The 14,866-nt window shown below is 43.4% G+C and overlaps 1 protein-coding gene across 6 annotated transcripts in view; it reads right to left on the bottom strand.

Annotated features, from left to right (window-relative positions):
- The window catches only part of ITGA6 (integrin subunit alpha 6), a 75,161-nt gene that overhangs the window by 33,072 nt on the left and 27,223 nt on the right, over positions 1 to 14,866 (bottom strand). For 5 of the 6 annotated variants that reach the window (XM_065881052.1, XM_065881049.1, XM_065881050.1 and 2 more), the window contains exons 2-5: positions 5,632 to 5,756; positions 3,922 to 4,001; positions 2,256 to 2,511; positions 277 to 408 (exon numbers count right to left, since the gene is read on the bottom strand). In XM_065881052.1, the coding sequence (XP_065737124.1) occupies positions 277 to 408; positions 2,256 to 2,511; positions 3,922 to 4,001; positions 5,632 to 5,756 (593 nt within the window). Of the gene's footprint in view, positions 1 to 276; positions 409 to 2,255; positions 2,512 to 3,921; positions 4,002 to 5,631; positions 5,757 to 14,866 lie in introns of those variants that run through there. The other variant, XM_065881054.1, reaches the window with a different exon arrangement.

Raw genomic sequence — 14,866 nt, 5'->3', positions numbered from 1 at the left:
GCTCAGGAAACAGACCTCCACACAGGAGGACAGAAGATTTTAGGAGAGAGTAGTAGGTTTCCTCCTGCTTTGAGCAAGCTCAGGTGAGACGGGAAGGATCCCAAGCATCAGTCAGGTTACCTTGGGATCACCAAGGCTTAAATTCCAGTAAATGCAGCCACAGTCCCCTGGCTCCAACCCTGGCCTCTTCTCAGCCTAGCAGTCCAGGGTCCTGTGACAGCGGTGTCACACAGAGGCATCTGAAGAGGCAGGCATGCCGTCTACTCTCGTTCCTACCTAAATAACTGTTAGCAGGAACAGGAACTAGACTTTCATCATGGTCAGTCTCTCCACCAACTTCATAAGGCCCATCTTCAAAGATGTTCATGTCAAAAAAAGTGTTATTCTTTTGCTCTACGCGAACAATCCCTAAAAGAATGAAATGGTTAAAAAAAAATGAAGATGAAACAAAATAAAATAGATGGTTCCTAATAAACATTCCTCGTCTTATCTTTAAGCACAGAAAGAAAAGTCTGGAGGAAGAAAAGGAGAAGGAAGATGACTTTTGAGGTTATTAAAGTTAAAAAATCATGTTCGTGTAGATTTTTACATCAAACAAATTTGTTCTAGTAATAAAAAAAAATGCCCATGCATTTTCATGAATTACCTTTATAATGCCATGACACTAGATGGAAAATGGAATGTTTACTTAGTTAACTAAACCTACAAAAAACTTTTAAATTATATGAACCTGATATATTTTACATTTTCTATAATCCTAAATCAATTTATCTTTTTACTATACTGTGAAAGTAAGATTAGTAGTTTGATCTTTTCTTCCAATCACTTTAACCAAAGATTTAAAAGCTTTAAAAAATTTTCACAGCTAATAATTGAAAAGAGAAGATCTCACATAGTCCACTATAAATGGTAACATTTTAAGTCAGAATTTATAAAGCAGATAAAACATGTTTCCCATAAATTAAACCATACATAATTGATGGGTGTTTTTACTGTTTTGTTTTACTATGTATGGCCTCTATTCTTGCTAAAATAAAACAATTTCTAAATTCATGTGTTATTTTGATTAGGTCAAGATAACCTGACAAATGCTGTTACGTGGAAGTTTTGGTTGGGGCCGGGGAGGCCAAAGGAAATTCCTCCCAAAGGTTGCTATCGAGCAAGGTGTTCTCAAGGCTCATTTCTAATAGGAAATTTCTGAATGGAAAAAGGGAAAATTTTCCTGTTTTTCCTGACTAGTGAAAATGTTATAACACAGGATTTATTTTAATAAATTTCTCAAAAGAAAAGTCTTATTTCCAAATCAGATGCATTTCTCTTCACTACGGATTACAGTAAGGTTAATTGTCCTTTATAACTCAGTGGTTTTTCTACACCTGCTTAATTTCTTCAGAGAAGTTGAACTTTTATTAGAGGAGCACTGACCATGTTCATCCAGGCAAAAAATGCAGGCCATTCTTCTCCCTCCCTCCCTCCCGGTGTCTCCTTTTACCTATATCACGAAATTATTTAAACAATACCATTAAACAATCTTTCCAGAAGTTATCCAAAATCATCTCAAAATTCCCTAATTTGACATCTATGCTTCTAACTATACTGCTTTATTAGAAAAACACAGCCTTTTAAGATAATACATAATGAAAAAATGTCTAGGGCTTCCCTGGTGGCGCAGTGGTTGAGAGTCCGCCGGCCGATGCAGGGGACACGGGTTCGTGCCCCGGTCCGGGAAGATCCCACATGCCGCGGAGCGGCTGGGCCCATGAGCCATGGCCGCTGAGCCTGCACGGCCGGAGCCTGTGCTCCGCAGCAGGAGGGGCCACAACAGTGAGAGGCCCACGTACCGCAAAAAAAAAAAAAAAAGTCTGTATTAATACAATGTTATTTGTACATGACACCACTCAATTATTTTCAGTTTTCAGATCCCTACCTGAAAATTAAAACTTTCAGCTTCATGAAACAGGCAAATACAAAAGAGCAAAAACTAATGTTAACTATATTCTTACAGAAGAAAGTTAATTACTTATATTAATGTAAACTGCTGGCAGAGGGGAAAAAAATCTCTTAAAACATACATTTTGAACACCATTTGTTTCTAAAAATCAGAATTTAGATATTTTGCTATCCTACTCTACTTCTACAACATAAAAGTGCCTTATAACACATTTTGTTTTCATTTAAAATGTACTAAATCATGGTGCATATAATAGCAATTATGTAATAATTCTAATCTCTATTTCTATAAATACACGTCATACCTTTCCAGTTGTAAGTGCCTGGGGCTCCAAACGCAATGTAATGAAAGTCTTTAGTAAAAGTAGCTGCTACACCTTGTTGGCAAGAACCAAATTTTTCATGACCTCTTAATCGGCCATCACAAAAACTCCAGTCTCCTCCATCCATATCATCTTCAATCCTGAGATTCTGACTTAGGACGTAACACCTTCCAAAAATGTCTCGGGATTCCTGTTTTGTATTAACATGCTGCCTTTTTTCATATCGATGAGCACATGTCTGCAAACAGATGGAATAAAGTAGCCCATACACGTCGGCAAACCCTACGTTTTTCATTACAAATTGATGAAGTTGTCAATAATCAAGAGGTTAATTCTAAGTGGGATGTTAAATGTGGCCTCCTCCTGAGATTGGATCTGAAAACCAGCAAATCTTCCTCCCCACAGTTGCAAGGAGACCATTATCTAGCACAGGGCTTCTGTCTTGCCCTCAGCCTGAGAATAATGCTCCAGTCCAAATACTGAATGCCAATCTGTAATCCACAGGCAAATTTATTAATAAATTTACTTGTCACATAAACAGTGGGAAACACCCTGTTTCATCTTCTCAGTTTAATTGGTTTTTAGTGGCTATATAAACCTTCACATCAGTATGTTTGTGAAAATAAGTACTCATATTCCAGAGGAGAGAAATCATGGACATATTTTCACAGGGATCAGGCTAACACTGCTAAAACAAAGACATTTTCCTTTTACCTATACTGTTTCCTTATAATCAATACTAACTAACTTATCCTCTGAACTCTGAGATTAAGTTTATTTTAAAAGGCAGAGACAATTACACTGCTGGGAGAGATGAAATAATCTCTAATTTTACAGGGTATTCATGGCCACCCTCCATATAACAGGCTGAAAACACTTCACAATGTCCAAGTCAATTTCCCATAATGCATCCCCTTAGATATAAAAATTCAGTGTTTGGTAAAATTCTCACTTTTCTCAAAATTCTACATAAATTCGTTACAGCAACCAGATTTTGAAAGAAACAGAAAGATCATCATAATCCAGCCTGGCACCTCCAAGGCCACGTCGCACAATCCATCTAACAGACCCTTTTTTTCTTCGTTACCACTTCTATTTGAAGAAGCTCAGAATATATAATAAAAGAGTTTTAAATTATCTGATCCTTACTTTCCATGACCATTCCCATATTTTTTTTTATAACTCATCTATAATAGCTACATAGTTCCTGAGACAAAAAGCATGCCTAGTTTTGTTGTTGTTGTTGTTTGTTTTTAACATCTTTATTGGAGTATAATTGCTTTGCAATGTTGTGTTAGTTTCTGCTGTATAACAAAGTGAAGCATGTCTAGTTTTGCTTTGCTTCTTGTTTTGAGACCACCTAGAGTTTTAGGGACATTGGTAAAGGTTTTTAAATAAGTTCTTTGAATCTGAAAGTTCTAAAGAAAAGCAGATCGTAGAGCTATTTCAAAATAGATCAGAAATCACAGGAAAAATAATGCTTTCATTTCTTCTTGACATCAATTCCTGCTTTAAAGCAGTCAGTTTTCTAGAATGTATACTCTATGCAGGCAGAAGCTCTACCTGTTTTGTTCAATACTGTAAGCCCAGCAGTGGCACACAACAGGCACTCAGACACTGTGGAATGGACACACTTCTCTACACTTACCACAACTTTGCCCCCTGGACCTTGGCTCTGGACGGTGACCCCCATCCACTGATCTTCCTTGCTTTCCGATGAAGGGTCAGCTGTGGAGAAAGCAGCACAGTTTACACAGAGTTATGACTTCAAAGCCACTGCAACAGGAAATGAACCAATATATGAACAAAAATGTAAGAAACAGCTTCTAAATTGCCTTGACTGCAAGTCTAAACACTTAGTAAATTTAATTACTCAATCCAGAAAAATTACTTCTCATCTTAAGAAAATGGGTGAGTGATTATTGGTATGAATGATTCATCAAATTCTTTATATAAAATACATACCTTTACCTGGTAGCCCTTCACCTTCTCTGACATCCAGGGTCCCGAGTACAGAAACTACCATCCAAACTAACAAAAGGTGGGTATTTCTCTACATACTCCCAAATTTGTTACATAATAGCATGAACTCTTCTTTACTGCAGATGGGAAGACAAGGCCTCAGACTCACCTTATATCTTCCTATCAATGCAGAAAAGGAAAGTGATATATTTATTTTTACCTCCTTCCTCCAAAAAGGAGAGAGAGGGAAACCATAAGTCTCACCATGTGCTCATTTCAGTATCAATCTGAGCCTACTGTGTGACCCTACATCCAAATTTTTGCCTTCCCCAATGAGAAGGCAGGCATGATTTCCAATCTTGAATCATTACAAAACTATGAAACCTGGGGCTTCCCTGGTGGCGCAGTGGTTGGGAGTCCGCCTGCCGATTCAGGGGACGTGGGTTCGTGCCCCGGTCTGGGAGGATCCCACATGCCACGGAGTGGCTGGGCCCGTGAGCCATGGCCACTGAGCCTGCGCGTCCAGAGCCTGTGCTCCGCAATGGGAGAGGCCACAGCAGTGAGAGGCCCGCGTACCGCAAAAAAAACAAACTATGAAACCTAACAACTTTAGGTAGACAGAAGGAAAAAATGCCAAAATGTTAAGTAAAGAGCAATTATGCCTACATTATCAGCGGGTCTGGGTTTTTCCCTTACAGTTCAAAGTCATTTACAAGTTTCCCACAATTAACACATATTATTTTCTAATCAGTAAAAAAAAAAAAAAAAAAAAAAAACCCCAAAACAAATACTGTTGCTAAAAAGATGAAAAAGCAAGAGAAGAACATAAACATGAATCTGCAAATCTGCCTAGACCAAGAATGTCAAACTAGGTTTGGTTGCAGCTTCTCAGGACCCTAATTGCTCTGCCTACCACACAGAGTCTGTGCAAAACAAGCCTCTAACTGAGATGGTAGGGCAAAATTTATCCATGTTGGCCAGCTTTCATTTTAGAGAGATCTGATGTTTAAACAGTCTTTCTCCCAAATATTTTAACAGCAAATGAGAACTTTTGGCCGCTGAGTACAAAATACACATTCAATTTTCTTCGCGGCTGTGAATAGTTTCTCTCCCGTAGAACCTCAACACATCACTAGGTGGCGACATCGATACACCATATCAGTTTAGAAAGCAGAGTTGGGTAGGGAGGCGGGCAGGAACTACGGGGCAGCCCAGTGACTTAAAACTTAAATGTGCTCAGGGCAAGCAAGAAACAGACGAGGCTGATGCAATTAACAGAGGCCCTCTCTCCAAGAATAAGTGCTTGTCCCGCCCCCTTTCCTTCCGCCTGGAAAGGGCAAGTGGGATACAAGGCAATTTGGTCAAGGGAACCCTGAGCGAGTGCAGAAGAACTCACCGTCGTTATCAAATTCAATCCGTGGGCACGGCCCCCGGGAGGTGATGTCGCAGCTGTACAAGCCTCCTGTTCTGTTGGCCTTCTGCAGCGGAAGGGCCACTGCCCGTGGGGCCCCCACAAGCAACCTGTTGACGAAGCAGAGAATTTGCAGATTTGAGTTGAATACGCATGTAACGTTTCAATCAGTCAGAACCAGGAGATACTGGGGTTCTTCTTTATCAAGGAGTCCCCTAATTCTCTGCCAGTTTAGGTGGTGAGGGAGAACAAAAGCAGAGCCCTGTGACACACACACACACACACACACGCAAAACGATGCAAGCACAAGAAGGGTTGTTGAAACAAGGTGAAGGATACGCGCGTCTCTCATCGAATCAGCAGCTCTCTGTGGAGCACGATTCTGGTGTCTCAGAAGCCACGCTTTGCACAGAGCTTGCCCCCTGCACCTAAGCCAAGGACATTATAAGGAACCCAGACACAACAAACACTCCCACACTGGAGAAGAAAACTGGTCACATTAAACTCAACAAGCGATGATACGTCCATTTCCAACATTGTGCCTTCCTGGGGGTGGTTTTCAAAGGTAATTTTGAATGTCCCCCAGATTTCCAGTTTTTACACTGTCATTAATTAAACCGGGAGGCCATCAGACTGAGGTGGCTCTAACACTGTGGCAGCCTACGGAAGCGAACCAAAATCTCAGCCTGTAAACGCCTCACTGTTGCAAAACCAAACCCTAAGGGCAACCAATCACAAACTGTGTCCATCCCATCAAATCATATCCTTGCTTTGCTTCCTTACTTTCCCTGTGTCTTTCCCTGCTCCTGTCGGTGGAGCACCGCTAACCACTTCCACTTGACGCTGCCAGGTTCGCACCGATTTCTGCTCAAACTCATCGAGTTTTTAATATGCCTCAGTTTACCTTTTAACAACACAGATTTGGAACCAAACCTTTGCCCAAGATACAACTCAACTGAATTACTCTTCCGCAGCCTCTTTCTGCATCAATTCTTACTTCCTGGCATTTTGGTCATCTCGACAAGCTCCTCCTTTATCGTCCAATTAATCCCCACCAAGGATTCAGGGATACCACTTACGTACTAGGCATCCTAATATTCCCTCTCCCCTCCCACCTCAGGGTTCTTGCCATCTCCAGTAAGAGGGGCTCCTAAGCCAAACCCACAATCCTGAAAATCTGTTTCCCAGCCAGAGGGATCTTTAGAGACCCACTACCTTTCTACTGTGTTCTTTTTACTTAATGCCCTTTACTCACCATCAGTTTTACAATCTTTGAGGTCTGGCTGACTGACAAGAGGAGAAGAAACAAAGAGAAAGAACATACACCTGACTGGACAGAGAAACAGAGCTGAAAGAGAAACAGAGCTGAAAGGGAAACCAGGCTGGAGTTGGGGAAAGGGGCTGGGAACACGAATGTGAACCAACAACCAACTCCCAAAACAGAAAAGCCACTCCTGGCCTTCAAGAAACTCACAAATCTCAGATGCCAAAAACAAAAGAACAAAGAAACAAATAAACAACCCCACACACACAACAGTCCTTACCACTTTTGTCTTTGCTGTGATCCCAATAAGGGATTTACATTTTTTTTTTTTAAAACCAATGCAACGCAGTGGGTACAATGCAAAGAAAATGCACTCAGAAAACAGAGACAGGAGCCAGACTCTGCCCAGGGAGAACCAGTGAGGCAGGTCTTACAGAACGATGGCTGGCTTGTGTGGGAACATGCATCCCTTGCACCATCCTTCCTCCCAGACCCTTGGGTGGAAGCACCATCAGCCTCCACCTCCAATTCATCCAACATTTAAGGGATGAAACAAAACACACCAAAGTACGAAACTGCAGGACCAAGGTGGGGTCCTTGGCGCCTGGAACTTCTGTGCAGAGGCAAGGCCAAGGGCTGCCCCACACCTATTCCGCTAATGTCATTCTTGATCCCAGGAGCACTGACAGAGCTGAGAGGTGAACTAGGCTACACTGTGAGTGAACAAGCTCAATTATCCAGCAGGTGTGGAGATGGAACCCTGTCTAAGTACTTCAAGGGATAAGCAAAGTGCTAGGGTCAGAAGCACAAAATCACAGGATGTGGGCACTGGAAGTGCCGGAAAATGCATCCAGCCCTCTAACTTCACAGAGGAGGAAACAGGGGCTTTGGGGAGGAGGGTAAGTACCCTGTCCCTAAGACCTCACAGCTAGTTGGGAGCCAGGAAAAAAAACTACCTTGGAGCAATGTTTTCTCTATTCCTCTAAATTGCTAGCTCCTAGGAAAATAAAACCCAGGATTTTAAGGTGTTTACAATTTAAATGAAAGGGCAAAACCTACACAAATGAAACATTGAAACAAGAACCGTTCCATTTACTAAGATTAATTCAGAAAGGGTGAGGGAAGGCGGAGGCGAAGCATTATTGCAGCTGGGTGGGGTGAAGGTCACGAGGAGATTTCCTGTAAAGGTAACGACTCCAACAGGCAAGGCTATAAAGAGCAGAGCAGGCCAGGAGTTCCAAGGTTACTACAGTGTGCCTTCTCTGACCACTTCCTCTCCTCATCCCCGCCCAAGGAGCCTGGCAAGCTACCACAGGCAGGTACCGGGGCTTGTTATTTCCCGTTGACCGTCCTCGCTCATTTGTTCACTTATTCATTCCACAAACATTCAAGAGCCTCCTAGGGTGAGTAAGAATTGCCCCCCTCCCTGCCAAACCCTGGCCCCGTGAGAGCCAGATCCAGAATCGGGTCTTTAAACCACAGGGAGGTAGAAGCAATGGGTGGCCGGGGCAGAGTGCCACGCTGGTCCAGAGGGCGCTAAACCTGCCCTGGAGCATGTGTCACCTAGAGATGACAGGAGCTGGAGGTGGCCCAGTGAGGGGCACAGTATGCGCACGGGCTGAGAGGGAAGGGGCCGGAGGAAATGGAAGAGTAGGAATCGGTGATGCAACAAGACGGGACTGGGGATGGACAGCCCGATCTGCGGAGCTCCGCGTTCCGGTGCAAAAGGCCACAGATGCGCACCTGCGCAGCGCCTCGGGGCCCCTGGCTTCCGCTGACCGTTTGTCCCCAGCAGGGGACAGGTGCTTCCGGGTTTCCTGTTGTTTAAAAAGCTGCGGAGATTGTTCCATTTACATGGACAGTCCTTCAGAGCAAGCCGCTCCCTCCAGCCTCTTTTCCCCTGGCTGCGTGGGAGGGCTTCTCCCTCTTCGGTACCTGCAGATTCCACTGCTTCCCAGGCACTCAAAGGGCGGGCCTCTACCACGCGGGAACCCTTTCACTCCAGTTGGTTGGCTAGTTATAGCGCTGGAGGGACAAAATTTCCCGGATGCTACGAATGCCAAGCTCTTGCGGAAGTTCCCCCGCATTCTTTGGGGTGGCTACTGCATCTGAAAGCTGACCACAGAGAAGGATAGAAGCAGCTGGAAGATTGTGGGGTGGGGGGGGAGAGGGGACAACACGTAGGAAAAGGGAACTTGACAAAATAAGAGAAATGTACCTCTGGAGAATAATGTTAGCTGCCTTGTGTTCCCAGCACTATCCTTCCTCCCAGGTCCCTGGACAGTTGGCACAATAAGCCCCGCTTCGGAATCTGTCCTAGCTCAGACGGAGGAGGCAGGGTGCTCTGGGGCCTCAGGCCACAGGCAGCCAGAGGGAGAAGACCAGACACCCATCAGTGGGGGGTGCCCCTGCTCTAGCCGCACCCCATTCCCTGGGACCACACTTACAGGAAGACAGTGATGGGGAGGGCAGGTAGAGCTATAAGTCAGACAAAATCAGTCATAGAAAAGGTGAGGAAGCACCTTGATGGAGGAACACGGTACCCCCAACCAAAGTCAACAACTGGCAGGTGGCTTAATCCTCAAGGGAAAGTCACCGTCTCTTGTTCAGGAAATAAGCAAACTCTGATTTCTGCTTAGAACCAGCCTTAATCACAGGAGGTCACAGCCCATTAGCTGAGGCTATGTCTGGCAAGGATAAAGAATTGAAAATAGAGCTGTAACCAGTCGATGACAGCATCCCCGGTGCAACCCATCTACCTCCTCATTAAGTCCTTTAGGACCTGGGCACTGGCCTAAGCCATTCAGAACCCAGCCAGCTCCTGGGATAGCACAGCGAGTGCAGCTCTAGGGGGGACAGTCTGCATCTGGGGGGGGAAGACTCAGGCCACACCAACATCCAGTTTCTGCTCAAATCCCACTTCTTTCCCTTTGAGGCTGGGTTTAATGTGAGCACCAGGAGCTCTGGGCACTGCAGGGATGGATGCCCACAGCAACTCCTAGGGCCCGGGGAAGCATGTGCCAGGCTGTTCATTTTCTTTTAAGCAGCAGCAGCTGTTTTACTGACCCACCCAGTACCACTGGAGGAATTCAGAACTACAGTCACACCTCACATTCAGAGTGACAGGGACCAAGGAACATGAAGTTATGGCTTTTGAAGGGAAGTGGTGGAAATGAACAGAACAGGGTCTTAGAAACCTATTCCCATATATCAGGTCAAAAGAAAAACTGTAATCAAGGAAGGGCAAGAATCTGGATTTGAACTAAGATTGTTTTAGACACCAAAAGGAACAGGAAAAATTACTTCCCAAATTGCTTTCCACAGGGCCACTGGACAATCACCTCCACTGTTTCAAGCTGTACTGACATAACACTGCCTTGGGATTCCAACATATTGGAAACTTACCTTTAAAATACAAAACTCAAAATGTGTAAAACCACATAATCTTTAAAGATGAGAAATGAAATTTGAAATAGTAAAATACAATGTAAAAGGCAAATTGCACAAGTGTGGCAGTGACTGAGGACATGATATCAATTCAGGCCTTTGGAGTCTAGATAAAATTCTTGGCACAAAGATGCAGGATCCTTATCATGCTATTAACCACAAGGTTATTTCAAACTTCAAGCAAGCCATACTCCTATTTCCTATAGTCAAGTTCTCCCCCAAGCAGAGCCAGTATACTTTTGCATAACTACATCAACCAAAAGTTCTAAACACTGGGGTACTTTTAAAACTCTAAGGACAATAGCAGCTTTGCTTCATTGTTTTTGGCAATAATTCATTTCCTCAAGGATTAAAGATTCTGCCTCTAGCTATGCAACTTTGTCCCAGGAAATGTGAAATATTGCTTCATTAGAACAAGGACACTGTTATTGCCTAATTTAAAACAGCCTTCCTAGTTTGTCCAAATTAAACCTTAATTAGAAGATGGCCTTAATAAATCAACTGTGTCACCTCTACATTTAATCCATCTTTGAGCTCAGTCTTTAACAGTAATAAATACGGATGGCAAGAAACCAAAAACAACTTACAGTGGAAAGCAACAGATTCTACACTCATCCCAAGTCCCACTCTCTGGGCAGAACTCCTTTTAAATTCTGGATTTACTTCTCTAGAATGCTAGATATCGATATTATGCTAATACATTTATTTCTTGACTTACCAGCTTTAGGCAATTAACTGTTGACACCACAATATGAAAAGGGGAGAGCTTAAACTACTTGCTACTTTCCCTCCTATGTTTAATAACTATATTACTTTCGTCCTTCTATTTGCTACGCTTTAAGTTTTAAGTAATATATTTAAATTTCTACTTTCTCTTCATCAATTTCTGACAAAATCTCTCCATTCCCCAGCTGGGGAGATGATGCTGTCAGCACTCTGTCTCCCCAACTTTCCTCTTGGTGCCTCCAAGTCCTACCATCCATTGGCTATACTTTTACACTATTACCAGAGCTATTACCATTTACAATTTGTCTTGTAACCACATTTGGTCACCTGTTCTTTTGTACAACCAGGTAAACATTATTCAGTGCTGAACCAAACAGCATTGAAATTATCCTCTATCTGGGACCAGCATCAGAAGCTCTTGTCCTCCAAGGATACTGTTCCTAGCATCAAGGTCAAACAGACTTGCTTTCCTTCCATTCTATCAATTGTTTGGTGTACGTCACATTTGGACCATGACTTCAGCTTTTCTTGGCGTTTCTCATTACCGTTTTTACTCGCTTACGTTGTTTGCTTTTATTCCAGCCCCAATTGTTTCTAAGCTCCCAATTGTACCTAGTATGAAATCAGGATCTCTTCTTTGCTCAGATGTCCTCCTCAGAGCCCTTGGACCTCCTAGTACCACACAGATTGACTGTTCTTCTAGGTCTGCTGTACAGAGTCAGGGTCATCTGGGTCTGCTGTACGTGGTCATCCTAGCACTTCCCTTTACTGCCCCCTCCTGGATTGGTCTCCTTTGACCTAGGATCTCATGTTTTCCTCTTATTTGGTTTTCTTAAATGTCATCCTAAAGAACAGTACATGATAGGTAAACTGAGTCCCTGCATATACAAAAATGTCATTCTGCTCTCACTCTTGACTGACAGTTTGGGTGTAGCATCTAGGTTGGAAAACACTTTCTTCAGAACTGCTCTAATTTATTCCAGTGTCCAGTGCTGCCAATGAAAATTCTGACGTTAAGTCCTATTTTCGTTTCTTTAAAGGTGACTTTTAGGCTCTGCACGTTAACCCAGGCGTTCTGAACAGCACGACAGTACCTGTGCATGAGCCTTTTCTCGCTCACTGTGCACTGCGTGGCCTCTTTCAATCTAGAGACTTAGGACATCAACTTCCAGGAAACTCTTACGGTGCATCGGTCATTTTACTCATTCCATTTTCTGTTCTTTCTGGAATCTCTGTTAGCTAGTCTGTTAGCTAGTGGGACCTCCTGGATTAATCTCACTTTTTCCTTCCCTCTCTCTGGTTCCAGAGACTTGACTTAATTTTCTAGTATTTCTAATGAAATTTAAGTTTCAGCAATTATATTTGTAATCTCCAAAAGCTCTGTGTTTGGATTGCGCCTTTCACATAACAATGCACCCTATTCTTATTTTGTGGATTCACATATTCTCAAATTCTCATATTCTAAGCATTTTACCTAGATGGTTTTTTGGTTTTGTTTTTCCTTTGTTCTCCTTCTGTTCCTGGATTTTCTGTTTCTTCCGATTTTTCTTCTGGTTTACTTCAGCCATTCCCTTTCATGCTGCTAGCTCTCACTATATGCCTGATAATCCTCGGTTCTCTTGTTTTGCTATTGCCTAAAAAGGTCCATTTTTGGCTTGGTCTCACCCCGATCAGGAATGCTGAAAGGGAGTCCTGGGTGGGGCCTGCTGACAGAGGAATCACTTTAGGCTGAGTGAGCAGGGAGCTGCTGTCAAGACTGAAAACCAGTCTTCAAATGCTAGAGGAGGAAGGCTTAATTCTTGGGCTGCCAGCATTCACACTAGAAGCCCCAGCTTTCCCTAGCTGTTTTTTAAATACTATAACTGCCTTGCTTTACCTCTACAAGAATCCATTCTTGAGCTGTCATCATTTAATCTTTGTAAAACATGCACCTGTCAACACCCCCACCCCTTTCCCCCCAAAAAGAAAGTACTATGGGTTTTTTTGTTTTTGCCAGAGTGTTAAATTCCAGCGTCCTATACTCTGTACAGAGAGATGGGGAATGAAGGTGTCATCTGGCATCTGTGGTCCAGCATATAGGCCTTTACTTCCAGATCCACGCCTGATTCCCAGAGCCTGCCTCACCTGACGATTCTCAGGGTGGGCACAAGGCAGACCACCTGCCTCCTTTTTCCCAGTCCCTGCACGATATACCCCTGAGTGTGGCTCCCTCCCTTGTTAAGGCCATAAGCCAGATCCCATCTGCTTTCTGCCTTTTAGCGATAATCTCTCAGCCATCACAGAGCCCTGAGGAGCCTGCAGGGAAACCTGTATATCTAGTCAGCCATCTGGAACCTGTAAGTCAAAATCCAATCATTTCTTGAAGGAATCCAATTTTCACCCCAGCCTGGATTCCTTGCAGTTTGAAGGTGAATGTCCTTTTCCCAGCTGTTACCACAACATCTCTATCATTACAATCACCCCTCATATACCAGGGATTCCTCATAAAGCTCCGTGAATGGGGAAAAAAAAAATCCAAAAAAGGGGTTTTTGGCCAATTTGTATATGTAAGCCATTATGAATGTAGATGAAAGAGTCCACTGACATTTGATTATTTATGCAAACATTTTGAATAACATCTTATTAAAAATTTATCTAATAGTTTTACTCTTATTTTACAAAGCAATTGTATTCAAACTCCATATGCTGCTTTGACATTACTTTCTGAAAAGCCATGTCTAACCCAGTTTTCCAGGGCATTTCTAGGACATTTTAAAGTTTATAACCACACCTAAGACTTGCAATTATCGTGTCAAATCCTGAGGAATTATTACTAAATGTGAGCTAAATTTCTTTGCTTCCTTTTTGAAATCATTTTATTTAAAATATTTTAAAACAAATTTAACCTCTATCAGCACCCACAGTTATAACTGATTGAGGTCCCTTCAGGCTAATGTGTTTATAGCGAACAAAATTTTGTTGCTCAAGTACAGTAATCACGAGGGCAGCTCTCCGAGGAAAATGACTTTATAAGGGCTCAAATATAAGGTGGGATAATTTGGGGATAAAAAATAGATCTTGCCTTATATTTAAAGGTGTATGGAAAACAGCTCTAAAGCCTCCAAGTTGGAAAGCTCTCTGTGCTGTGAACAGGAATCTTAAGAAAGGCCCCTGGGTCACGCCTTCTCCTCCTCTGGAAGGTCTCGGCCCTTCCACACAAAGGCCACGTTGTACTGAGTCATTTTTGGTCAGACTGTCCACAAAGTGGTTAAAGCTTCCAACACTTCGCTGGGCTGACCATAGGTCCAGGTTTCCCCAGGACACTCCTGATTCACACCTATTGTCCCAGGCCCCCTTTCATTCTCAAAAATGTCCCAGTTTGGTAGATAAACTATACAGTCATCCCAGCCTCAGGTATAAAGCTAGCAATGTAACCTGACTGAGGCAACAACTTGAATTTAATAATGCTATCCTTACAGTCCAACTGTGTGCTTGGATATGGCACAGTTTCCCAGGTACCGGGGAGTTACTTCGGCCCGGGACGCCCTGCAGTCAATTTCCACATGACCAGGCTCACCGAGGGCAGCTTGTCTGGTCATCGAAGCTCCAATGGCCCTCTGAGAGCCCCTCTCCACTGCAGCCAGGCTGACTCTCCAGGTGTCCACCGGCGGAAGCACTGTCCCTCCTCCGGCTGGAGGGGGAGGTGCCTGCTTTCCAAGGACCAGCGGTCAATGGGGAATGTCCACACCCCACCTACCACCCCCAGCCACCATGAGCAAACCTGGTAACCTGCCAGGTTTTTAC

Source organism: Phocoena phocoena, chromosome 7 (genome assembly GCF_963924675.1).
Source record: "Phocoena phocoena chromosome 7, mPhoPho1.1, whole genome shotgun sequence".
NCBI classification, from domain to species: domain Eukaryota; kingdom Metazoa; phylum Chordata; class Mammalia; order Artiodactyla; family Phocoenidae; genus Phocoena; species Phocoena phocoena.
Note: the sequence above shows the minus strand (reverse complement) of the source record. Positions and strands in the feature narration are given on the sequence as shown.